The sequence below is a fragment of the Zootoca vivipara genome, chromosome 1 (assembly GCF_963506605.1).
Source record: "Zootoca vivipara chromosome 1, rZooViv1.1, whole genome shotgun sequence".
Lineage (NCBI taxonomy): Eukaryota > Metazoa > Chordata > Lepidosauria > Squamata > Lacertidae > Zootoca > Zootoca vivipara.
Genome location: NC_083276.1, coordinates 90,267,648 through 90,293,962, shown reverse-complemented (window position 1 = coordinate 90,293,962; position 26,315 = coordinate 90,267,648). Strand labels below are relative to the sequence as shown.

Here is a 26,315-nt window from a genome sequence, read left to right as displayed (position 1 = left end):
CATTGTCTAGAGCAGTGGTATTTGGTATGCTTCAGACATGGACTACAACTCCCATCCGGCATGACAAATCAGTGTTGATGGGAAGAGTAGTCCACGACACCTGAAAGCTAACACATTGGCTATCCCTGGCCTTGGGTTTTGAAGGATTGCTTCTAAAAAGCAGAGAGGACGACAAAGCTTGTTGGTGCTCAGGCAGGGCTATGAATTTTAGGGGATCATAATGGTAACCTTCTAAGTAAAGATTTTGGAGCCAAATTATATTATTTGGCTCAGGTTAAACTCCAAGCTGGAGAAGAAGCTTATCCTCACCTTCCACCACTTCCATTGACAAGTGAGGTGGGCAGTTTGTCTCCTCCTCCTACAGCATTCTAATGCATTGCATAGCAGCATGCTAGGACAAAAGACCACATTGGCCTTTGGGTTTTCCCCAAAGGATACCAACATTGGAATAATCCTGTTGGAAAACTGCAGTTCCCAAGGACAAACACAGTGGCATTTGGCCAGTCACTGGAGAGAGGAGCAGAGACCTTCCTCTTCCCCTCTTCCATAACTAGACCAGGGTTTCTCACTACTCCTGTCAGGTGGGGGAATGGGCAGAGTGGTGGATTGTGGTAGGCAATTTCTGAAGCTGGATTGTCCTGAAAAAATAAGCCAATCTACTCCTGAATTATTTTTTGGGGGGGGGAGGAGCTTGGCTTATTTTATTTAGAATATATGCATGTGTGTATGCAGTGCTTTTTTCTTTAAAAAATGTTTAGGGGTACTCTCATTTTGACTCGAGAAAATTATTATTATTATTATTATTATTAATAATAATAATAATAATACCCTGCCCATCTGGCTGAGTCTCCCCAGCCACTCTGGGTGGCTCCCAATCGAATATTAAAACAATACAGCATTAAATATTAAAAGCTTCCCTAAACAGGGCTGCCTTCAGATGTCTTTTAAAATTAAGATAGCTGCTTATTTCCTTGACATCTGATCACCATTTTATAGTTTAAAGGAAAAACTATAGAAAAAATAAATACAGTAAATGGACAAAAGTACAAAGAGTCACAAATTGTTTAGGGGTATGTGTCCCCCCCATATACATAATGTATATGTATGTGTATATATAGTATATATTATTTTATCTGCTCCAACACAAGCCCAGAAGTTATTTATTTCAACAACTTAGTCAAGCAAGGGTTTGTGCATAACAAATTAATAACAGAAAATGATTCTATTTAAGCGACACATTGTATGAATGGGGACAAAATTGTTCCATATTTATTCATCTTGTTGTGCTACATGTTATTTGCCCCTAATCTTCTTTTTTGCTTGTACACTTAGGGTTCTCCTAGCAATACTGTTGGCCGAACTCCTTCACGTCACCCTAGCAGCAGAACCAGCCCCTTAACTTCACCTACCAACTGTTCTCATGGAGGACTCTCCCCAAGGTAATACTGCAGCTTCATTTTTTAAAAAAAGATTATAGGTGTCTTGAGAGGCTTTTCTGTGTGGAACATGCTTGAAAGGTGACTCCTCAAGAAGAGGCAATGTAGGAAAATATGTAACACATTTGCTCAGCTCTGAAAGTGGGTCAGGAAACAAAGCTTGTGTCTGTACCTTAATAAAACCCTAAACTCGTCCTTTTAGGACAGCTTTTGCACAGAGTACAAAACACTTGTTTTTAATAAGATGTCTAAAAGCTAATACAGATGTGGCAGAGTGAACTATAGGCTCATACAAATGCACATGTATATTTTTTTTCCTACTTCGCTGTATAATTGAATTTTAATAATGCATTATCAGGTTCGTATCAGGATGTTACACTGCTTATAGCTGTAGGTGAGACTGGGTGTGTTCCTTGTGCATTATAACAGAGAACATTATGAAAGCTGCGTAACATGGTAGAATTTTGTTAGGGGAAACTATACGCACATTCCCTGATCTAAAGGCGTAGCCTTCAAAATTTATGTTATTTTACTTTATATTGCATTATTCCTCCAAGGAGCTCAAGTTGCTGCAGCTCCCACCTGCCCAATCTATTGTTGAGAATCTGAGGTGAGATAACCATGTAGCAGAAGTTGCTCCCTGTTCCAGTCACCACACAGAGGCAGCTTAAGGTTCAAAATAGATTACTGCAGCATGTATAGGCTTTTGCAGATACATATATGTACACAAGTAGAAAGTATTTCTGTCGCTACAGCAATTCAAGATGTAACACAGACTCTGACTCACCTCTCAAGACTGACCCTGACACTACAGCACAATTCCCCCGACTGATGAGCTGACATGCCTTAATCATTTATATAGTCAGCACTCCCCGCTGCTGTTGGCTTATCTCAACCATGTAATAATTTGCGCTCATGAAGGAAATTAACCCCTTCCTCCAAGTCCAGTTCCTCCCAGCATTTATATTCACCACAGCCCTGTGAGATAGATTAACCTATCCCAATATCATTCAATGAGCTTCACAGGTGAGCAGGATTTGCCAGCCTTTCAAGCCTATGTGTTACCAGCTCCCCAGTTCTAAAATACAAACAAACCCAAACAAACCCCCAAACCCAGGAAGCAAAGTTACAGCTATCCCCTTCACTGAGTGTGGTGAAATGATTAGGGTGCTGGATCAAGACCTGGGAGAGAAGGGTTTAAATCAGGCATAGGCAACCTTGGCTCTCCAGATGTTTTGGAACTACAACTCCCATGATTCCTGATCACTGGCCCTGTTAGCTAGGGGTCGTGGGAGTTGTAGTGCCAAAACATCTGGAGTGCTGAGGTTGCCTATGCCTGATTTAAACCCTTCTCTCCCAGGTCTTGATCCAGCACCCTAATCATTTCACCACACTCAGTGAAGGGGATAGCTGTAACTTTGCTTCCTGGGTTTGGGGGTTTGTTTGGGTTTGTTTGTATTTTAGAACTGGGGAGCTGGTAACACATAGGCTTGAAAGGCTGGCAAATAATTAACAAGCATCTGTGCCACTGCGAGGACTTCACAAGTAGAAGGGTAGACTACATAAGTCAGGAGTAGCTGACATGGTGTCCTCCAGATGTTGTTGGACTTCAGCTCCCGTCGTCCCTGCCAATTGGCCATTTGGATGGGAGTTGGGAGTTGAAGCAACATCCAGAGGGCACTACTTTGGCTACCCCTTGCGGCAAGTTGTTCCTGTGCTGGAGTGATACAGAGGGGAAGTGCACAGTCCCTGCAAAGCTTTATAAATAAAATACTAATAAAATGCAACCTTTGTTTTAAACGACACAGTAGCATGGGTATCAAGGGGGAAGGGAGGAACAGCATCACTAACAATTATCCATGTTGTATGCATTAGCCATTAGGTTCCTGTGACACCTGTACTGTCACATTCCACGTAGTAGTCGTCACAAGTACAATCCAGCAACCACAAGGGGAAATGTGATTTTCCTGCAATAAAGGTGCTACCTTCAGGACATGTTAGGCTGAATAGCTTGAGGAGCCTAGCCTCAGCTTGAGGAACCTGCACAGCATATTTCAAGGATTTGAGCAAAAAGGCCAGGGACAGATTAGATCAGGGAAAGCAAAGGGCATGGTTGAATATACTTGATGTTTAGATTAGAGGATGTGCTATAGTTTATTGGTTTAGTGCAGGCTTCGTGTGCGTAAGGTCCCAGATTCAATTCCTGGTATCTGTAAGACTCCTGACATAAAACACAGTCATCTGAGTCCCTGGAGAGCCAGCTTCTTAATGTTCACATAATACTCATTCTTTTCCAGTGAAATAAGATTTAGGGACAATTTAGACTAAAAACACATGAATGTCATAAAGGACCCTGAGGTAATGGAGACACCAAATTTGTGCTAGAGACCAAATGATTTGCTTCCACGGTGTTTGTCACAGTACACTCACAGTCAGAGTAAAGTGTTGCAACTCTGTATTTAGAAACATTTTCAAAAAAGTTTAATTGTCCAAGATGCACATTTTAAGCAATATAGACGCACTGAAGAAGACTTCCATTGCTAGATATCAGTAAAATGGACAGCGTTGATATTTCCATCATGATGTCACTTGGCTATGCAGTTCTGAGAAGTTCAAAAAAACAAAGTGTTCTCCTAACCACACACATTTCTAAGTGTGACTCTGCTATTAGGCAAAGAGCCTAGAAGGCAGTGCTTTAGCTCAAACATCTTATTGAGGGTTCCATTCTGTACACATACCAGTAGATGCACATCTTTTAGGTGGATTAAAAAAAACCATACCGTATTAGATCAATACCTTTAGTAAGGCAACCAAAATAATCACCAAACCATGTGCAAACTTTCAGGTTCTCCAGAACTCTTAATCTGGCTAGATAGTAAGCAGAGCAAGGGCGTTGCAGAGAAAATCCTGGCTGATGGGGTTTCTGGTTTTCAACCAATTATTTGCTTTTTATTTCTGGCGATTCCATTGAGCCATTTCTGTAGCTTTCCTGTTCATTTTTGTAGCTTTCTTGTTCAACTCTCTGAACTGCTTGCTGCATTTTTGAATTTATTTACTGTTTATTTATTTCTAACTGTGTTCTATTCTTATTTTTGTTGTTGATGCTGCTGTCCTTGAGTTTTAAAACAGACCCCAAAAAATAAAATCCTGCACCTAGGTCAGAAAGTTTGCATAGGAACACAGCCTTGAACTATGAATGAATGAATGAATGAATGAATGAATGAATGAATGAATGATTTGTAGTAGTGAGATCAACGTCTCGTATTATTCTTCAAATGTTTTGGGGCTGATAATGCCTGAGAACTCTCTAACAAATAATTCCTCTTTTGTTTGAAATGTTATTTTCTTGATAGGATGTTGTATTTTTGAATTATAAACCTGTCCACTTGCATGGCTATAAAGTGACAGGATTGGTGGACTGTGTGTGTGTGTATGTGTATATATGAGTCTTTCAAAAGTTGGGATTGAATGACTTTGGATGATTCCCTCACAGGTAGGTGAGATTGGCATCTGTGGAATTTATTACCCTTTATTTTCCTTCTCTGTGAACCAGTATCTGCAAGCATAACTGCTCTTATCTCTTTTTCTTGAGTGACTTTCCTTATTTTGCTGCTCAGAAAGAAACTGCTGTGACATGCAATAGAATTATTTCTGACTTCCCATTTCCAGTCTTGTAGCATTTTTCATACACCAATGTGATCTTTACCTTTATAACGTATTTAAAACTCAATAGAAACAAAGTGACGGATTGAATATTCCAGCAACTCCAGAAGGAAATGTCCTGAGAAGTTAGGTTCCAGCAGTGATTGTGGGCTCCATATCTAGCCTTCTCTGACCTGACAGATCTCTATGATCATTAATAAATGTCTAGGAGACTAGGCTAGAACATTGTGATAATGTTAACCTAACACCACTCCTAACCATGCTTGACTTAGAACTCACCATGGCTTTTAATGTATTTTTAATGTATTTTTAATCTCCTGTTGGAAGCTGGCCAGAGTGGCTGGGGAAACCTAGCCAGATAGGCGGGGTATAAGTAATAAATTATTATTATTATTATTATTATTATTATTATTATTATTATTATAAATTATTATTATAGAAAAAATATGCACTGTAGTTTTGAAACTACAGTTTGAAAACAGAGAGGAAAATTGAAAATGAAAAATAAGGAGAGAAGGAGAGTGATTGAATCCAGGGAGTCCTTATAATCTCCCAACTATAGTTAGGAGAACAGGAATTTTCCATCTGTACTGAATCTCCCTCTCTCCTGCCTTTTAACTTTTAAATCACACAAGATGGAAATACATACTGGCTTTGCAGTGCAATCTTATGCATGTTTACTCAAAAACTCCATTGAGTTCAATGGTGTTGGGCTGCAGCCTTAGTCTTCTCAAAACATTAATGAATCATTATAACATGCATGAGAAAAATCAGCCCAAAAAACAACGTTTTGCATTTGTTCATCTTTGTTTAGCCAGCAAAAGTTGATTGGGTGGAGCTGGAAAGCAGAATGTAGACCACTCTGATAGGAGGCAGAAGGATAAGAACATCATTTTGCTTCTATGTTTTGAAGAGCAATAGCTTTGAAGGATGAATGAAGAAGCCACAGAAGCAATTATCATTCAAACTAGAGTCACAAGTCATCAGTGAAAGCTCCTGCCATTTATCAGGGCCTTGGACAACCTTTTTTTTTTTTTTACAAGGCCCATTCTGCTTCAGCCTGACAGTAGACCTGCTAATTTGGAAGGTGTCTTTTAAAACGTATAAAGTGCTGAAATGGGGTGGATTAGGAGGAACTGTGGGTTTTGTCTGAAGAACTTACAAGTATTTACTGTTCATATGAGTATTCAGTCAGAGGACCAAAGACATAGCTATAATGCTAAGAAGAAACACTGTCCTGGAAGTTTTATTGGGAAAATGGATTATAAGATTCCGCCCGCTGCCAGGTCATCTGTGGATGTGTACAACAGACCTGGCGACCATCAAGCACTTGGCTAGTTGTGAAGCCCTTCTGGAGCCTACATTCTGTTACCCAGGTGAATTTGTTCCAGATGCATATTCAGAACAGCAATCACCTCAGTATTTTAATATTAGCTGAACAATTGAAAACCACTTCCAGAGAAAGCCAATGGCCAAATTTTCACTGATTTCAACTGCAGGATAACATCCTGGGTCTATATTGTGAAATACGCAAGCAGAAACAACACATTGACTGTCCTGAAATCCTTAAATAACAACGTCGGTTGATACTAAAGATATTACTGAATAACAACATATTTACTCGGAGTGTTTCTGTCCGGTTTGTTTCTATTAAGTTCCTCTCTTGCTGAGAAAGCATGAAAAGACTCAGCCACTCAGATTATAGTTTTGTTTTCTCCTTTTTTTTCTTTTTCTTTTTCTTCCTCCCTTTCTCTCTTTTCTTCCTGTGATCACTGCAGTCGTTTCTGGGGTTGGAGTGCAGATGGGCTGTCGAAGCACCCCCCTCCCCTTTTTCAGCCTAACTCCATCCCCGTTGCTCCTCCTCACAAGACTTTCAGGCGCTCTTACTCTCCCAGGTAACAAGCTACCTGTTAATCCATCTTGTCTGAGGTGTCACAATGTTATTTACCTTTTGTCTCAGGGTGCTTTCCAAACAGATAGGTCCTGGGGAGGCAGAGACAGACAGCGGCTGTTTGCTTTCTACTTTTTATCTGTGGAGAAATCACATCTCCACTTCTCAGTTCCAGAAGCATTACCTGCTCAGCCACCACACAGAATTGTCAGAAACCATTCCTATCTCTTCCTTCATTCCTTCTGCTAGAAGCACTGCAGTAAAGGCAATGTCAGGGCATGCTTTACACAAGCAAGTTTCCAAGGGTAACACACCTTAGCCCACTTCCCCATTATGCCTGGGGTAGAGTCTTGCGATAAACCACCCAGAATACCAGAAGCTTGGGGAACATGCCTGAAACATAGATGAGTTGCTGCTGGAGAATTACATTGCCTTGGCTACCAAAGGGAAAAATGGGTTCCCGGCATCATTTGGTGGTGTTGGGAAACACCATGTTGTGACTCTGCATTTAGCATTGTGCTTCCTAGTCTTTCAAGGGACCCAGGTGGCGCTGTGGGTTAAACCACTGAGCCCTAGGGCTTGCTCATCAGAAGGCTGGCGGTTTGAATCCCTGTGACGGGGTGAGCTCCCGTTGCTTGGTCCCAGCTCCTGCCAACCTAGCATTTCGAAAGCACGTCAAAGTGCAAGTAGATAAACGGTGTTTCCGTGTGCTGCTCTGGTTCGCCAGAAGCAGCTTTGTCATGCTGACCACATGACCTGGAAGCTGTATGCCGGGTCCCTCGGCCAATAACGCAAGATGAGCGCCGCAACGACTGGACCTAATGGTCAGGGGTCCCTTTACCTTCCTAGTCTTTCAGCTGCACTGGGAATCAGTATTCACTTGGGTGAATCAGTATTCACTTGGACTGAGAATCAGCATTCACTTGGGCTGAATCACATGTTACATGGCATGTTTGCTGTGTGTATCCTGATGTGGGTGGGGGCAAATGTCTGAAGGGCAGTGCATCTTACGCATGCTGGTCATGACATGAACCAGCTTGGCCATGGCTTCCTGGCATGTATTCTGCAATCTGTGGAGAAGTATATATCTTTCGCAATTCAATTTGCCATACAAAAGTCAAGCACTGTTTTACTGCATTAGGTGTGAATTGGCCCTAGCTGCTATAGTCTTTGCGTAGTTACTAGCCTCAGTTAAATGGAACCCAAGTAAATAAAGTTGGAATTCCGCCAACTGGGATTGCGGCGGCACCCTCACTACTGGAGGGTAGCTCCAGTACCGCACAGACTATTCCCCATCTGTATACAGGAGCAAGCCTGCTTCGGCATGGGTGTAGCTTCTGGCTGGATCAAGGCAAGTAAGATTAGCATTCTGTTTAGCCCCCTTTTTAACTTGACAGTGTCTCCTCTCAAATTACACCACTTTCTGAGGATACACGCAGATCTGAATGCTTGCTTCAATTGGGGAACAGCCATAGCTCAGTGATAGAGCATGTGCTCTCTGTGCAGAAGGGGCAAGGTTCAATCCATGGCATCTCCAATTAGGGCTGGGAAAGTCCCTTGACTGAAACCCTGGAATGCTGCTGCCAGTCAGTGTAGACAGTACTGAGCTAGATGGAGCCAATGGTCTGGCTTGGTGTAAGGCAGCTTCCAACGTTTCTATAAGCATCCAACTCTCTTTGCAGAATAAATGAACAATGAGAACACTGGAACAGATAGATTAGGTTCCCAATTAGTTTACTGGGCAAAGACTGGACTAGTACTATACTACAGATCATTCTATTTGCCATTAGGATACATTCACAGGCAACAGCTAGGAATATGAATAGCAATGGATATGAAAATGGTAGTAAGGAATCTCACACAGGTCCAGATTCTGTCAGCCAGTAGAGAAAGAGAGGGAGATTGTTGATATTTAGAAGAACTCTTCTTCACCTTAGAGGCCAATCCTGCTTAACTTTAGGAAAAATGTTAAAAGCTCCAGAAACTGGTGAGCTCTGAATCCTAAAGACTGTGTTTGTTGGAGGCTGTGGCAGTTGGGAAATAATATTGTGACATCTGTAAAAGCCACGCATTTCTCCTCATCTCTTTGTTCACTTTGTAATTCTTCCAGTTTTCTGCATGAATCATTGTTTTCTATCTTGTATGATTGATGAGATTTATTTGTTCTTTGTAAATGGATGTTGTTCCATCTTGCACTTCTTTTTCTCTCTCCTCGTGTTATCTGTGTATCATACAATTCCTGTACTGCCTTAATGTATTTTATTGCACATGTGGTTACTCTTAAAAAAACAATATTCTAGAAATTGCTTTTCTTCCTTCCTTCTTTCTTCCTTTGGCTATTTTGTAACGATTCATTCTTAGGTTATAAAAATAGGTTCTTCCCTTGTGGATTTTGGATGCCACTGATATTTTAAGGCTGCAGATAAAATTCCATTTCATGATACAAGTTGTATGACATAACCCACACATTTGTATAACTGTGCTCCACAGATGTTATTGTTTTAGAATAGAAACTCTGTCTGAATTAACTCTGTGAGCTGCTTTAGCTACCAAGCGTTAGTAGGGTTGTTGTTTTTAAAAAGCCAACAGCAACCTTGTTTAAAAAAGCCCTACTTCTAAAATAATGCCACCCCACCCACTCTTATTCTTGACGGACTAATAAACGAACTGATGCAAATAGTGTTTCCAATAGATGCAGACTATTATTGTGTGCATGTGCAACAGTACAGAATGCGATAAACAAAAATCCTGCCTTTCCCTGAGAGGCTTATAATCTAAATTTAGACCAAAGGAGGGAACAGCAGGGAGACAGGCACATAAGTGGAAAGAAGAGAGCCAAGAGTTGCAAAGGATGCATGTGAGTAGGTGTCAGTTGCTTATTCTTAAGTTTTCTATGTACCGTATTTTTCGCTCCGTAAGACACACTTTTTTCCCTCCTAAAAAAGCAAGGGCATCTTATGGAGCGAAGGCACTGGACGGCAGAGGGATTCCTTCGGCTGCAGTCGCAAGCGGAAGGATGCCTCTGCCGCCAGAGCCATGGCGGACTGCCTCCGGGTCCGGTCTTGACCGGATGGATCCTTCCTCCGCCGCAGCCGCCGACAGCGGCAAAGGGGCGGGGGAGGAACAAGCAGCCCTTTCGGGCCGCTTGTCCCTCTGCCGCCTCTGTCACTTGCAAGAGCCGGCATAGGAGCCGTGGTTTGGAGAGGCACAGCGCAGTGCTTCTCCCAACCACGCCTCCTGTGCCTGCCCCAGCTACAGGCGGCGGCGGGGCCGGTTGTTTATTAAATAGTTTAGTACAACATTTGATTCAGAATATTTTTTTCTTGTTTTCCTCCTCTAAAAACTAAGTGCGTCTTATGGAGCGAAAAATGTGGTGCTCTGTGACTAATGGGGGGGTTGTTTTACCAGAAACATCACAGAAGGAGTGAATTTTAAGCTACAGCTGGAAGGGGAAGGGAGGTAGCCTACTTCTTCACACAGAGCATAGTTGAACTATGGAACTGGCTCCCACAAGAGGCAGTGATAGCCACCAACTTGGATGCCTTTAAAAGAGGACTAGACAAATGCATGGAGAATGAAGCTACCAGTGGCTACTAGCCACACTGGCTATGTTGTGCCTCCACTGCCGGAAGCATTATGCTTCTGAACACCAGTTGGTGGGTATTACAGGTGTGCAGAGCGCTCTTGCTCTCTTGGCCAGCTTGCAGGCTTCACATAGGCATTTGGCTGGCCACTGTGAGAACAGGATGCTGGCCTGATCCAGCAGGCTTGTCTTTTGTTGCTGCTCTGCCTGTGAGTACTGGGAGGACAGCTCCCCTCTGAAGCCCATTTTCTGCCTTGGGCCTGGGGGCGAGCCCCATACTCACCACCACAGCTTATAAGGAGGCCTTGGGGGGTGGGGGGGTGGGATGGATGTTTAGTCAGGTTTGGGAATTGGTTTAATTTTGGTATGTTTGTAACCTTTACTGGTTTTTGGTTTTTATTGTTTTATTGTTTTTGGGTTTTTTTGTATAGGTTTTAATTTGATTTTAAGGGGAGGGGTCAGAGCTGCCTGGGAGTGGGTCCCAGCCAACAAAATTGCCGGGGCAGGTTCCACCGGAGGGGGGGGGGAATGCACTGGGACAACCGATCTCAATGATCATGGGTAGAAGGAGGAGTTACGCTAAGACCAGACCATGTCACTACCGAGGAGGCAGGCTTAGTCGTTATTTGAGGACTATGCCTGCTCCGGGTCTGGTCTTGACCGGGTGGATACTGGAATCAGCAAGGGATACCCACATGACCTGAAGGTGCTGCTGTGCAATGCCAGGTCAATGATTCATAAGGCCACTGCCATCCATGACTTGATCGTGGGCCATATATGAGGATGGATGAAGAAATCATTCAAATTAGAAACCTAAAGATGGTAGAGTTGGAGGAGCTAAGTGTTAAGAAATCATTTTGCCAGAAAGTTTCTAGAAGGTTCCATAGTTTTTCCCTTTATGTATGGGAGTGGCACTCTGAGCTTAATTAGCATCAGCTAGAAGTGCAAATAAGAACTCAGTTTGGTTTTTACAGATGCCTGTTCCTTTAATTTATGAGGCGCTGGAGATAAGATAAGAGTTTTGTTTGAATGTGTGCTTGTACCCGGTCTGGGAATAAAATCTTCCCTGTTTAGGGAAATTTTAAATGTTTGAAGTTTTGTTCTGTTTTTAATGTTCTGTTGGAGGCTGCCCAGAGTGGCTAGGGAAACCCAGCCAGATGGGTGGGGTAGAATTATCATCATCATCATCATCATCATCTCTTGACCAAGACTTCACAGAGTTTGTGAGTCATCTTTGAAACAACAACTTTGTCATTGTTCACCACTTCCGCGAGACAAAGAAGATAAACTCTGCTAAACAGTTTAAAAGAGGTTTTACCTAACCACCAGTGTCTGTGCAGTGAAAGTGTGCGGACGGTAACCTCTAATACGAAGGTGGTGGTTGGGGTCTCTTGGGATATGGAGGGTAGAGGAGGAACAATAAATGTAAGCGCAAGGAGTTTGTACTGGGTGTGGCAAGGGAACCCTATGCGCTCAGAATGAAGAGAAGGGTGAATAATTTGGCAGCAGAGCTGTGGACAGGTCTGATAAGACTGAGGTGAAAAGGAAGCGCATGATAGCAACAGTGTGAAGCAGAGTTTTAACCGAGGGGTTGTAGGGGAAGTACCTGATTCTGACAGTATTGTACAAGGAAAATCAGTATGACTTGGTAACAGTGTGAGCATGGGAAGCAAATGAGAAGTAGTAATCAAAGATAAAGCTAAGGCTTTGTGTCTGACCAGCTGGGTAGAGGTGATCAGATACAAAAGGCCCTTCATGGGACAATTGAGAATGGGCAGTTTAGTGGTAAGCCCCCCCCCCCTTGTGGAATGCTCTCCCCCCTGACTCATGCCTAGTTCCATCTTTATCCAGCTTTAATCACCAGGCTGAAGCGTGGCATAGTGGCCTCTTTTAGTGTGATTAGGGTCAGTAGTCCTGCCTTTTTGTTTAGCTGTTGTTTTAGCATTTTATTTGTACTGCTGTTCTTTTAGGCTATAGCATAGTAATAGTAATTGTATAGGAAGGCTTGAGAAGGAAGAGAAGAAGAAAGACGAGCAGCCTTGGGTATAGTGAGCTTGTGAAAGCCCCATAAAATCTAACCACTGAATGCCCAAGCCCTTAGAGATGTGGGACTGGATGAAGGAAGTAGAGACCTGGAAAGTGAGTCTATGTTTGAATGCCGTAAAATTTGTTGAAGCTGCCCAAAGCCAGAACATAGAGAGATTAAGAAAAGTCCCAAGAAAAGGGGGAGTTGTGATGGGTAGGAAGAGAAGCAATCAGCTGTATGAAAGGCTGTGTTTACACACCATGCATTTAAAGCATACTCCTGCCCTCAAAGGATCCTGGGTACTATAGTTCATCCCTCAAATACCTTCTATAGTTTATCCCTTACATACCTTCTATTCCCTGCACTGTTAACAAGTATAGCAATCAGGATTTTGAGTGTGTGCTTTAAATGTGTGGTGTATACGCAGCAGGAGCCCAGAGACCTTCAGTATGCTGATTAGAGAGAGAGAGAGTGTGTGTGTGTGTAGAGACTGCATGAGCAAATAGCAAGTTTCAAGACTTTGGAAGTAAAAGATGGAAGGATGATTGGTTACAGAATGAGCAATTCTTTCAGAACATGGGAAATGGTGGCACATTTGAATATGATAGAGAAGTAACTGATGTAGAGAGAGAACTTGATTTTGTGGTAGACTGGGTAGAACAACAATGCAAGTGCTATTATAGGTAAATCCCATATTCAGCCATTCCACAAAATCATCCTAGCAAGACTTTCACTTTGAGTGGTATAGACAATGCCAGGACGAGAGGCCCTTAATTTTTGCCATCTTCAGAATGTAAGGAAATCGATTCTTTTGCAAAAAAAAAATATGTAACTTTACTGCACGTTAAAGTATCTTCTTATCAGTGAGATGCAATCACATTTTCAAGTGGTTGAAAATTATGTTGTTGAAACTGATTGCTGTAGTTGAAACTGATGGTGTAGTTGAAAGGGCTTTCATGTTTGTTTGTTTTTCCACCACCACTGGCAGATCTTCCTTCCAAGTTTTTCTTTGTTCAGAGATTAGGTGTTGCCTTACGCCCGCTTTGCCAAAACACACCATGGACATTCAGTTCTGGTACTGCTACTTGGGCTGGTGTTGCAGAGTTAGTGCATTGACAGAGGTCCAAGGATTGGATCTGTTCCCAGTATTCATGAAGCCCAGAGAACTCAGGAGACATAAATCTTGTCTTTGGTCCACAGTTCTTTGAATCCCTTCCAGGAAGAGAAACTCTTCTAGACAATTGTCAATTGCTGAAACCAAAATGTTGTTCTGGTGAGGTGCCAGGCAAAATATGTTTCCATTTTGCGAAACATCCATTCAGCAGAGGTAATATGTGATGGGAGAATCTATTTGCCAGTCCTTTATTTCAGGCACATTTCTTTGGACTACACTATACGTGAAGGGGGCAGACACATTAGTTCATTCACAGCGCTGCCCCCATCTTTATATAAAGCATCTTCTGTTGAACCCTGACTGGAAACACAGGTAAAGTGGGGGAGGGGAGAGCTAGGGTTCAAATCCCTTGCCCATGTGCATTTCTTGTTGTAAAAAATGAATACATGTACACTCTGCTTTATATATGAACAGCGCACACCCATGAATGTTTTTCCCATCATGTCTAGTTTGGCTCTATATCTTTCATAAGTGAGGCATACCAGTGCAGAGAGAAAATTGCCACCTTTCACCCCTTTTTGGAAATGATGGGATTCAGTTCTCATTCCTTTCATTTTAACTATGAATAGTCTCCAGCCCAAGAGTCATTGCACATAGCTGGTTCACACGCAACACGAAGAGGACAGCATAGTGGCCACTGTGTTGCTTGCCTGGTCCAATTACTGTGAGCTAAGCCATGGTTTGGTTTAGTGTGTCACCTGAACCTGGACTGGTAGTTTCTCGCACTCCAGACAAACCGTGAACTAAAAACCCAAGAACATGATCTAGTTACATATCATGGTTTGTATGAAATGAGACAAGGTTTAAATGGCATGCTAAACAAAATGATGACTTAGTTCACATCAACAGGATTGCAGGAGGAATGTCATTTCCCTTGCCTTGCTTTGCAGTGTAAGATTGCAACCACCAGTGTGCCCTGCTTTCAAATGACATTCATAGTTACAGGGTTTTTTATATGGAATGGTGGTCTGCTGTCATCCCTGGTAATATTTAGTCACATATACTCTGGTAATTGGGGGCAAAGTTCCCAGTGAGCATTAGAGAAAAGCAGAGCTTTGCTGATAGCTCCCCACATTCCTTGCATATAATACCATTCCAAGTATTATATTGACGCAAACTTCATTGGCATCAGTGATCACACTGGGCTACTTGTGACAGATCTGAATGATCCAAAGATGATCAAGTATCCAGTTGGGCCAAAGGGAAGCTGTTTCATATCTTATACTCTAGTTATGGTAGTAATAGACAAGCCAGCTTAAACTTTAGGTTAAATTAGCTTTCCCTCTGGATATAATCAATTTATGTTAATTTAGATAATTTCACTTTGGTTTCTTGGAAAGCACAATTAAAAGCCCAAAACTAGGTTTGTGTATTTCATACATTGTCCATGCTGCCATAAACTTTTCAATTTCCATTATCATCGATGTACATTTTTATTACTAACCATTTACCGTACTTCCTATATTCATAGCTGCCAAGTTATCCCTTTTTTACAGGGATTTTCCCTTATGCTGAATAGGCTTCCTCGCGAGAAAAGTGAAAACTTGGCAGCTATGCCTATATTTGGAACTAGGATTGACTACATATGCTAGAATGCTCATATGGAAATAATTGATTTTGATGTGCCTTTTGGTTGATGGTACAGCTGAAATTACCACTTTTAATTATTTCTAATATACAGTGAAATTGCTTCACTAAAAGGGCTGGTTGAGTATTCATGTTCGCCATGTAAATGTGGTATCACAGTCAATACTTAGTTTATGTTTGCCAGGTTTATACAATCCACAGCCAACTTCTGAATCCCTGTTTTGGGGTCCTGAGTTCATGCCTTGTGAAAGTTAGCATAAGTTCTGAAGCTGAATTTCAAATCATGTGTCCCCAAGTGGGCTATATTATAGATCAAAATCAAGAAAACCACTCTTTGTTTTTAACATTCCATATGTGTTTGATCTTCAGCATGTTGGATTACGACACAGAGAACCTAAATTCTGATGAAATTTACAGTTCCCTTCGTGGAGTCACAGAAGCAATTGAAAAGTTTAGTTTCCGCAGTCAAGAAGATCTCAATGAACCAATCAAGCGTGATGGAAAGAAGGACAGTGACATTGTAAGTAGGCTTCTGGGGAGATGAAAGGGTGATGATGATGAAAATGGTTAGCAAAATGTCGTGATTTTGAATAGTTTTCCTACAGGGAAAATATTTTCAGGCCATTTGACTTTGATAATACAATGCCCTTTCTTAGCATTGAACTTCAGGAGTCAGATCTTGCAGCTTTTGCTCTCTTTGCGATCTTGGTAACTGCATCTAATGTAAGTTTTGGAAGTCTTAATTGCCCTTGTTCTCCCTGTTCCCACAGGTTTCTCGAGATGGCTGCTTAGCCTCACCAGCCACTGATATGCGTGGAGGCAGCGATGTTGTGGAAGGGGGAAGGATGGCTCTTGATAACAAAACTTCCCTACTCAACACCCAGCCCCCGCGTGCATTTTCGGGACCCCGAGCCCGGGAGTACAATCCTTACCCACACTCAGATACTATCAGCGCCTATGACAAGAGTGCCCTTAAAGAGGCGGTGTTTGATGACGATATTGATCAGCTTCGGGACGGTTTGTTTTTATTTTGTTTTCTAAATTCCTGAACGATCCCATTCTTGCTTTAAAATATGAATATTCCTATTTAATTGGTGGATGAAATGTACTGGAACTTGCTTCTTGAGTTCAGTTTCCATCACCTCTTAGCTCATCCCTGCTAGAATATGCAAAGACAGTGAATAATATGAAATATGAAACTATTAATTGGGAAATCCTAGTGTTTAAAACTATAATATGAATCTGTTCATTGGGTAAACCTAGTGTTTGTTTTAACATTACGGTCTCTCTCCCCCCCACCATCACTTTGACAGGATAAGGCTGATGGGGTGGGAATGACAGGAATGTCATTGTTATTAGAGCCATTTCACATTTTCTGATAGCCCCTGGTAGTAGACCAGTATTCCATCTCTGTGTTTTAGCTTCAGGGCATGGAACTTGAGGGGGAGACAATGCATCCTTAAATAGTCAGGATCATGAGCCTGGAGGCTGTAAGTAGCTACAGCAGTCTCTGTGTGAGTCAGGGCCATAGCTCAGTAACAGAGCAGAAACTTTGCATGCGGAACCTTGTGGAGTCAACCCCTCACATCTTCAGGTAGGGCTGGGGGAGACTCCTGCCTGAAACCATGAACAGCCTCTTGTGGTCATTGTAGGCAGTGCAGAGATGGATGGACCAATGGTCTGACTTGATGAACCCCTAGAACAGCTCACAGTGGGAGGAGAGGGGAGATTATTCCATCAGGCTGGCAGACGGTTTGCACTGACAGAAGAACATTTGCAACTGCCACACTGAATTGCTCCCTAACTACAGTGGTACCTCAGTGGTACCTCTACTTACGAATTTAATGCGTTCCGAACGCACATTCGTAAGTCGAAAAAATTTGTAAGTCAAATCCCATAGGAATGCATTGGGAGAAAAAAATCGTTAGCCGAAGCAACCCTATCTAAAAATTCGTAAGTAGAAAAAATCCTGTCTAAACAGCATCCAAGATGGCGGACGGAGCTCCGTTTGTAAGTAAAAACATTCGTAAGTAGAGTTATTCGTAAGTAGAGGTACCACTGTATGTTATTAATGTTATAGATCAACGTGTGTTGTAACCAAAGGATGAGAGATAAATCATATTTATAGTCGCTGTGAAGAACCAATGTGAATCTGTCTCATCCTCAACCATTTGCAGCAGTAGGTTCTGATTTGTCCTCATTGTGTTCTTCCTTTGTTCTCTCAGTGCCCATTGATCATTCTGATTTGGTAGCTGATCTTTTAAAAGAGTTATCCAACCACAATGAGCGGGTAGAAGAACGGAAAGGAGCCCTTTTTGAGCTACTGAAGATTACAAGGGAAGACAACCTGGGAGTTTGGGAGGAGCATTTCAAGACCATTTTGCTGTTATTGCTGGAAACACTTGGAGACAAAGATGTAAGCTATCAACATAGGATCCAGTATCTTTTAGGGATCTTTCAGATGACACACATTTTCTACAGCAAATGGTGCCAAAGGGTGATATTTTCCCTTTATATATGGCTATTGTTTTGGTGTGCTCTGGTTGAAGAGTCGGACACGGCTAAACGACTAAACAACAACAACAACAACAACATTGTTTAGATGGAGTGGCAATACTGTGGTGGTTTGCTGTCTTTAATGTTTCCTAGGAATTCAAAGAAACTGGAACTGGAATGTTCTGAGCAGCACTGGACAGTTGAGTCTCGCTGCTGTTTTAATTTCCTGCAATGCCTTCAAAGTAGCCTCATTCTGGGACAAGATGGGAAATCAAAATGGCAGCCCCCAGCATTGCAGTGCACCATTCTGCTTGTCACCCCTGCTGCCAAGTAAGCCTTTTGGAGGAGGTGATCCCACCAGAGGGCATTTTAACCAGGGCTCCCTCAGATCTGGAGCCGCCCACACCTCTAGATAGAAAGCTGAGAGAATAGGGGCAGATCAGTATGAACATGGATGGTTATGAATGCTCACACCAAGGAGTAGCCGTGCCTTTTAAAAGCACTGTGTGATCATTGTTGCCCTTTGGGTGAACACAATTGCTACTGCCATAACTTTATTTGTTTAAAAGATTTCTGTCCCGCCCTTCAGCAAAGCCACCAGGTCAGTTTGCAAGAATGAGATGATGAAACAAATCGAATAATAGAAACTTCATTATCCTTCGTTCTATTTTCTTGCATTATGAGAGGAAGTGGACATTCCAGCCTCTGAATTTTTCAGTTTGGTCATCACATCTTACCAGTGGCCTTTGGGTAGGGAATCATTTCTTAGTTGTTGAGCAAAATGCAGTGGTATCACCCAGCTTGCCTTGGCAGTACAATACAGAAACTAGCTAAACCAAAGGTAGCCAGACTTTAGTTTGTTGCACTTGAGGATATGGTCTGAACTTACAAAGGCCCTTGGCTTACATTTCACAGGCAAATAACTGACAGCATTCAATATTATGCCGTTTGGTTTCCATCTCTCTCCCCCCCCCCGGCGTACCACCACAAAATATAAACTGAAACACTAGCACTTCACCACCAAATATTTACTCAGTTGATATGAAGTATCTGAAGTAGTGCCCATGGTTTTACCTGTTTGAAATGCATCAAACTATTATTCTGCAAGCAGCCAATAAAGTTTGTTGCATGCCAGTTATTGTTTGCTATTAGTGCCTACCAGTTATTGTTGTCATAGATGTGTCAGAAGATTTATTCAGGGTATGAGTCATGTGCTAGCCTGTGAACTGAGCAGGTGAATAGCCTGTGAACTGAGCAGGATGTACTGAAAGAGTTCAACCAGGAGCAAGTTAAGCTCAGTGCTCCTCTGTTGAAACCGTAGGCACTGTTTGGAATGGCCATCATCCAAAAGCACAACCCAACAGTTATATAACTTGAGCTTAGTATTCTTGTTTGTAACGTCAGTAAATGGTAAGGCTGGGGTGGAAGTACATTGAATGACAAGACCTGTGATAGAAATGCTGGATAGATTTATTGCAATATAAAATAGAACAGTACTTGGGTTTGCTATGCTAAACGATTGTTGTAGCTCTTCTGAATGAAGTGAGACAAGAGGAGTATAAACTTATCTTAACTGAGTTTCAATTGGCAATGTGTTGGATTTTATTTTTGGTATTAATCTGCATTTAAGAAACATACAGGATCACCACCAAGGAGTGTGGTGGAGTCTCCTTCTTTGGAGGTCTTTAAGCAGAGGCTTGGCAGGCATATGTCAAGAATGCTTTGGTGGTGTTTCCTGCTTGGCAGGGGTTTGGACTGGATGGCCCTTGTGGTCTCTTCCAATTCTATGATTCTATGATTTTAGAACTTTGCATATCTCTTCTTGAGATGCTCAACAATGGGTAGCTGAGATAATGTGACCCATAGAGTATTGTTAGAATCTAGAAAACCCCGCACTTCATTTTAAAACAGAATCTGCCTCCTATACTTGAGTCAATCCATTTAAGAGCATGGTGACAGCTCAGAAACTAAAAGGTATATGAAGAGAAAAGTCAAGTTATTCCCCACCCACCCAGTGTTATGGATTATAATTCTTTTGTGTTTTGTTCAAATGTTTTAAATTTTGGGGGGTTAATGGACACAGAAGCAGAATATAATTCTGCATATAAATTCCTCACTGTTAGGTAGCATTTACCTAGTTCTCAGATATATAACTGAATTTTGAGGATGAGTTTGAGACCCATGATGTGCGGTTTTGAGGGATCCTCATTGCTAAGCAAGTGCTTTGTAACCGTAATGCTCCCCTTTTCTTGGTCTAAAAGATTTCCGCCTAAAATAGAAACTGTGCCAGTCCTAGCAATACACACTTTATGCTAGTCATTTGGAAAAACTAAATGATCTCTTCTCCAACATGTGCTTCTTCTTTTGATTTAGCATTCAATAAGAGCCTTGGCACTGAGGGTGTTGCGAGAAATCTTGAGGAACCAGCCTGCAAGGTTTAAGAACTATGCTGAACTAACTATCATGAAGACTCTGGAAGCACATAAAGATTCTCACAAAGAGGTGAGGTGGCTGTTTTGTTGCTGCTGGAGAAGCTCTGTTGTCTAGGGCTTGTTGGCAAGAGACTCATCTCAGCCCTCTTAATGGTCAAAGCTTAACTTCAAAGGCTGACAGATATTTGTGTGGCAATAGCCCTCCTTCCCATGTAATAAAGACTCATGACACAGTGATTAAGATTTAATTGGGTGGTTAAGGCCACAACTTTATTAATTATGCATGTTGAGCGGAATTGGCTTAGGCGTTGGAACCTAACAGACTATATCCGACTCCAACCCGTGTGTTGAAGTCTGTGAGAAGTTAACCACCAGAAAGGAGCCCCGCGACGTAGATCTACTAGAGCTCCTCCTGTGGCCACCGAAGGGGCGTGCCTTACGGCCCAGGCAACTCCAGGCTCAGGACCAAGCCTCGCCCCCGGAATCCTTTAACGGAATTACTTCTCCAAATTTGGGCAGCTGATGACGTAACCTGCCCCTCCTCCATCTAATTGTTATGCAAATTTCCAACGCCTAACCGCCTAACCTAAGTTGTGACGACATGCTACGAGGTAGGCGAAAAACCCATCATGGCTAGCCCAGTATGGGAAAAATCCTACCCAGCTCCCTGGCCAACCAGGGCGACCAACTGACGTCCACAACAGCGTCCCCTTACCTCTTTTTAAGGGGTGGGCGGGCGGGTGAATTGTTCGCTCCGGCGAAGAGGGACGAAAGAGGGAGCTTTTCCCGCCTGCAGAGTGCTTAAAGTTGGTGGCCCCGCCCCGACCGACCGCATTGGCTGGTCGGGGGGTGACGCAGGCGGGAACCTACCATTGCGTAGGGGCTGAGGTTGCAGCCCCTACGCGATGGTACAGTCGGGCAGCCCACAACCCCACCTCCGTCGCAGGCGCGGAAGTGGCTTTCTGTGCCTGTTCTAAGTAAAACGAATTGTAGTAGACAGGGACCTAAATGCCAAGGAAAAGTATTAAAATAGAATGGGCGGTGGTTAATGCTAATACTACTCAGGGTAGACTCATTGAAATTAATGAAGATTAATACCAGAGGGTCAACTCTGAGAACAACGGTGTACTGTAGGGTTACTTTAAAGTAACTTCTGAGGCCTTTTATAGAGAAATGGGGGTGGGGTGGGAATAGAATTATTGGCCGCAAAATGGGAGTAATAGGCAAACTAGGCTACAGGAGTCAGCCATGTAACCCGTGCAGGATTATAGCCTGAAGCACAAGGTGGCATTATCCGGTTAAGCAAGCAACATGGGAACAAAATGTGTAGAGATTGTCTTAAAAAGGAGGACCAGAAAATATTTAATCCGTTTAATAAATCAGCATGTCTGTACTACACTTTCTTGGAACCAGAGTCTCCACATGACACTCATTTTTTTGTAACAGCATTTAACAGCAGTTGTAAACTGATTTCCAGATAAAGCAGCTGGACAAAATATTTTGTTCTAAAGGAGTGCCTTTATTGGCAGGCATCTCCCAAGCACACATTCTTTTTGATTCACCTTGACTCTGTGCCCTTGTTGGGTTTTTTCCCGCTTCTTCTTCCCCGAATCACCTCCACAAGTGAATGGGAAAGTTGACATCTCCCAAAGCTTTCTCTGCCGTTCCCCCCCCCCCTTTCTCTCTAAAACACTTTTGTGCAATTGTGTCACAGAGTATCAAAATTATGTATAGTGCTTGAATTGCTTCAAACTCTTATGCTCTCATTGCCACTTGTGCGCATTTGTGAATATATAAAGCACCAACCTTTGAGCTATCAATAAGTATAGACATGCATCCCACTCCAGAAATCAATGTACAGTGTGCAGATGTGTGCAGGCATATCTTGTGGGTGGTTGTATTCATTACAGTTGTGGAAAGTGCAAAGAAAGGTAGATATAGACCCAGTACTGAAGTGCTCAGTATGTATGTTTAGCTTGGTTGTGCCTTTTGTGGGTGAAAATCAGTCCTCCAATTCCCTTTTCCTATGGAATTATGGATTTTCACTTCACCTTCATGTTGAACTGGTGGAATTTGCTAAAATAGTTGCCCTTTTTAAAAGTAAAAATTCAGTCAACTATTTCATTTTGGTCACTTGTAAAAATTACGGGTCCCATTGTTTCTGATGAATGTACAAGTCATACTTGCAGGAAGGGGTATTTATAGATATCTGAATTACCAAAATATTTAAATATTTTTAACATGTATTTTTGCGGCATCTTAAACATACACGAAACAGTCTGCACTTTCTTAAGCAAAAAAATGCATGTGCAGTCATTAAACCTTCATATTATTTTGTCCTATTTGTGGCAAACAACCTTAGTTGTCATACAGTGAAATGCACATGTACAGAATAAATGTATATACAGCCTTGGAATTATATTAACCATGTTATAGTGTGACAGTGCAGTAAAACACACTGGTACTAAAAGGTCTGGTACCTTAACTTGAGGAAAATATAATATTGAACAAATCAGTGTATATCTGGAACCACAATTGGTTCTTTTTATCATACATTTTATCATACAGCCTAATAAATTTGCTTCAGATGTGGAGAGAATGGATCAAACAAATCATTTTGTCTAATAAAGATACTTAAACTTACTTTGCTTTTCCTCAAACAGTCACATAACAATTTGTTACACAGAGCATATCTGGGGCTGTTTCAAGCCCCAAAATACAGAGTATACAAACCTAAGATAAGTCAGTGGCTTCAGAAAGCTTTGAGGTCCACCGTTCTTCTTAATGCTACCTTCAGGTATACATTATCCTGCAGTGTTTGTTTCTTCTGGCACATTTCATAAGCATTAAAATAAAAAATTGGGAAGGTCCTGCCATGCCTACCATTGTTGGCATCTGTCTGTCTCAAGAGACAAGGGAAGAGTGTCATCAGGAGTAAAGTCAATCAGTTGGAGAGTTACAACACCTGCTGTGGCTGTAGAGACCAATACAAGAGAGACATGTTTTATTGCAGTTGGGGCAATACAGAAAACAGCATGTTTTTGACTATCACCAATTTACTATGAGTGTAGATTCAAAACGCAGTTTCTAACGTAAGAACAATAACCTAGTTCTAGAGGGCTGCTGAGTCATGCTGCGTTTTAGATATGGAAATGTATGGGTTTTCTGGGCAGTACTAATCTGTAAAATGTAAATTCTGCCCCCCCCTCCCCAAATTCTAGGTTGTGAGAGCTGCTGAGGAAGCCGCTTCCACTCTGGCCAGCTCCATCCACCCTGAGCAGTGCATCAAAGTGCTGTGCCCCATCATTCAGACAGCTGACTATCCAATCAATCTGGCTGCTATTAAAATGCAAACTAAAGTCATTGAGAGGATCTCAAAGGAGTCTTTGCATCAACTTCTTCAAGACATCATCCCTGGCCTGTTGCAGGTATGCTACCCTGAATGAACGCAGTCAGTCCGCACAAACCAAGTATTATTTAACATTTCTTCTGACTTCCTGCAGGTAGTAAGAGCTACTCATTATATACTATATATGTATAATTTTTATTAACGATTTTCCTCATTTATAAAAGCATATGCAGTATATGGTTGGGAAGAAAAGAGGAGGGATGGGAGAGAGGGGATGGGGTGGTAAAGCTTATGTTCTTTTACTTGGTGTATGTGTGAGGTTTTTGTGTCAGTGTCACTTGGGTCGGTTTCTATCAGAGGAAGGTTGCCCCCGGGGTGGTGGAGTGGATGTCTTTCAGGAAGGTGCCTCTCATATTTAGGTTGAGGCCAGAACTGCTTTCCCTTCGGAGAAGGAGAGGAATTTGTTTAGTGTTTTCTGGATGAACTATTGCTTTGAGTTTGGAATATATATGAAGCCAAATGTCAGTTTAGTTTTTTGCCTTCTAGTATCCCTTTGGCAAAAATGAGTCTGCCTCTTTTGTCTTTTAGCACTGTTGTGGCTTTAAAATTCAGGTCTCTACTGAGTATTATGGCTACTCTGTGAGCCTTTCCTGAGCCAGGTGCAACTCTTGCTGATTGAAGGGGGCTTCGCTTAGCAGTTGCTTCCTTTGGGTGGATTTTGTGCTATGACTAGAGTCCGTGGGGGCGTGGGGGGTGGATCTAAGGCAGGTGTGTTGCCTCCAGATGTTGCTGAACTACAACTCCCATCAGCCCAGCAAGTACAGTCAATGGCTAGGTACAATGGGATTCATAGTTCCCCACGCCTGTTCTAAATGTCCCAACTTGCCCCCAAACCCACACTAGGCTATATAGCACCTCCCTGGTTTAGTTTTGTGACCATCTGACAGTGTATGTTCTTGAACTATGTTTTCTTCCATTAGTCTTTTTAGGGATGTTGAGGCCCATCAGCCCCAGTCAGCGTGGCAGATGGTCAGGGATGATGGGAATTGTAGTCCACAATACCTGGAAGGCACCGCATTGGCAACCCCTGTATGGTCTGGGTCCTGTATATCTTAAGAGAGCAGCTGTTCAACTCTCTCCCTCCTTTACGATCTTCTGGATAAGCCCTGCTTAAAGTTTCTGAAATCTGGAAGAAACTTACTTTATTGGCTGTGTTATGAATCACTTATCCATGCAGTGTACCATAAAGATAATTTAAACACTAAGAATACACAAGGTTGCTATGATTTTAAAAAAAGTTCATTTGCAGTAGTTGCCTTTCACGCATCTCACAGGATAGTCTGATGACTAAATATATGCTCCCACCTGATCATTTCCTGGTGCTTTCTCAGGTTATTTGAGGATAGGGTCTTTCATCTGCTCTCTCCCACAGCCAGTAGCCTGAGATGGCAGTTGGTTGAGGGAGGGGCCAGTAAGCTGGAACCGCCATTGGGAGCTATAGGTCAGGCAGCTCTCATGACTTTGTTTCTCCTTACCTCAGGGCAACCTGTTGTTTTTTAAAATAATAATAATAAGAAATGAGAAATAAAAAGTAAAATAAAATCAGTTGGAGGACTTTTTCTAGTTTTGTCCATGATTTGGGATTATTTAGTTGAGAAACTTATAGGGTCTGGCCTGCAATGTTTTTGGGTTTATTGTTTGGCCATTTTAAGGTTCTCTTGTGATTTGGTTCCAGAACAATTCAGTTTAGTACCATATCTATGGTTAGGTTTTACCCACTTTCATTATAAAGTGGTACCTCGACTTACAAATGCCTCGACTTCTGAAGGTTTCGACTTCTGAAGTCCGCAAACCCGGAAGTATTTTCACCGTGTGCGCGTTCTGCGCATGCGCAAAATAGACAGTTCAACTTACGAAGGATTCGACTTACGAAGAGCGCCGCGGAACGGATCGCCTTCGTAAGTCGAGGTACCACTGTAGTTAAATATTTGGGCTTGGCAATGCTAAATTAAGGCTTAAAGATTAAGGTGGGGTTTTGGTTTTTTATGAGTATAATAAGAATATATCAGCCAAAGTGAATTGTGTTCTCTTGACCCAAGCCTCCAATAGCATGGCGAAGTTGGCAGCTACATTTTATAGGTACTCTTTCCTCTGAAAATTACTAGACACGTTTTTTCTTGTACAAAGTCAGAGGCACAGCCATGTGTCTGAGGCAGACAAGAACCACGTTATAAGCAGGAAACTCTGGCAGAATTCCAGCTGACTCATTCAGCATCCCCGGTTGTTGTACGGAGCACATGATGTCAAGTTCTTCCTCCATCTGCGCAGCTGAGTCTCTGCTTGAAAGATTATTGTGGCAATGTTCTTCCACACCTTTGTGCCCTCAGATGGCAGATAACCATCATGAAGGCAGGGTGCTGCTTTAAAATGCTCTACTGGCTCTCTCCCCCACCCCGCTTGAATCAATAGTTTGATGTGTATCACAGACAGACACAACTGCCCTCATTCCTGGTATCAGACGGTTGTGAAAATGGGACTGTGTGTTCTCACCTCTCACATATCAGTACACTGAAACTGGCAAGTTTTGCTGTCTTGTAAATGTTGGTCACACTTTCTGAGCTCCCAAGTTCTCGTGAGTGATTTACTACACCACACAGATTGCAAAACAAAAGGCTCTG

The 26,315-nt window shown here is 42.3% G+C and overlaps 1 protein-coding gene across 3 annotated transcripts in view; it reads left to right on the top strand.

Moving 5' to 3' along the window:
• Window positions 1–26,315, top strand: part of CLASP1 (cytoplasmic linker associated protein 1) — a 169,945-nt gene that overhangs the window by 132,769 nt on the left and 10,861 nt on the right. For 2 of the 3 annotated variants that reach the window (XM_035128785.2, XM_035128806.2), the window contains 6 exons: window positions 1,333–1,439; window positions 15,730–15,880; window positions 16,131–16,377; window positions 17,586–17,776; window positions 20,230–20,358; window positions 23,510–23,716. In XM_035128785.2, the coding sequence (XP_034984676.2) occupies window positions 1,333–1,439; window positions 15,730–15,880; window positions 16,131–16,377; window positions 17,586–17,776; window positions 20,230–20,358; window positions 23,510–23,716 (1,032 nt within the window). Of the gene's footprint in view, window positions 1–1,332; window positions 1,440–6,877; window positions 6,995–15,729; window positions 15,881–16,130; window positions 16,378–17,585; window positions 17,777–20,229; window positions 20,359–23,509; window positions 23,717–26,315 lie in introns of all 3 variants that reach the window. The other variant, XM_060278738.1, reaches the window with a different exon arrangement.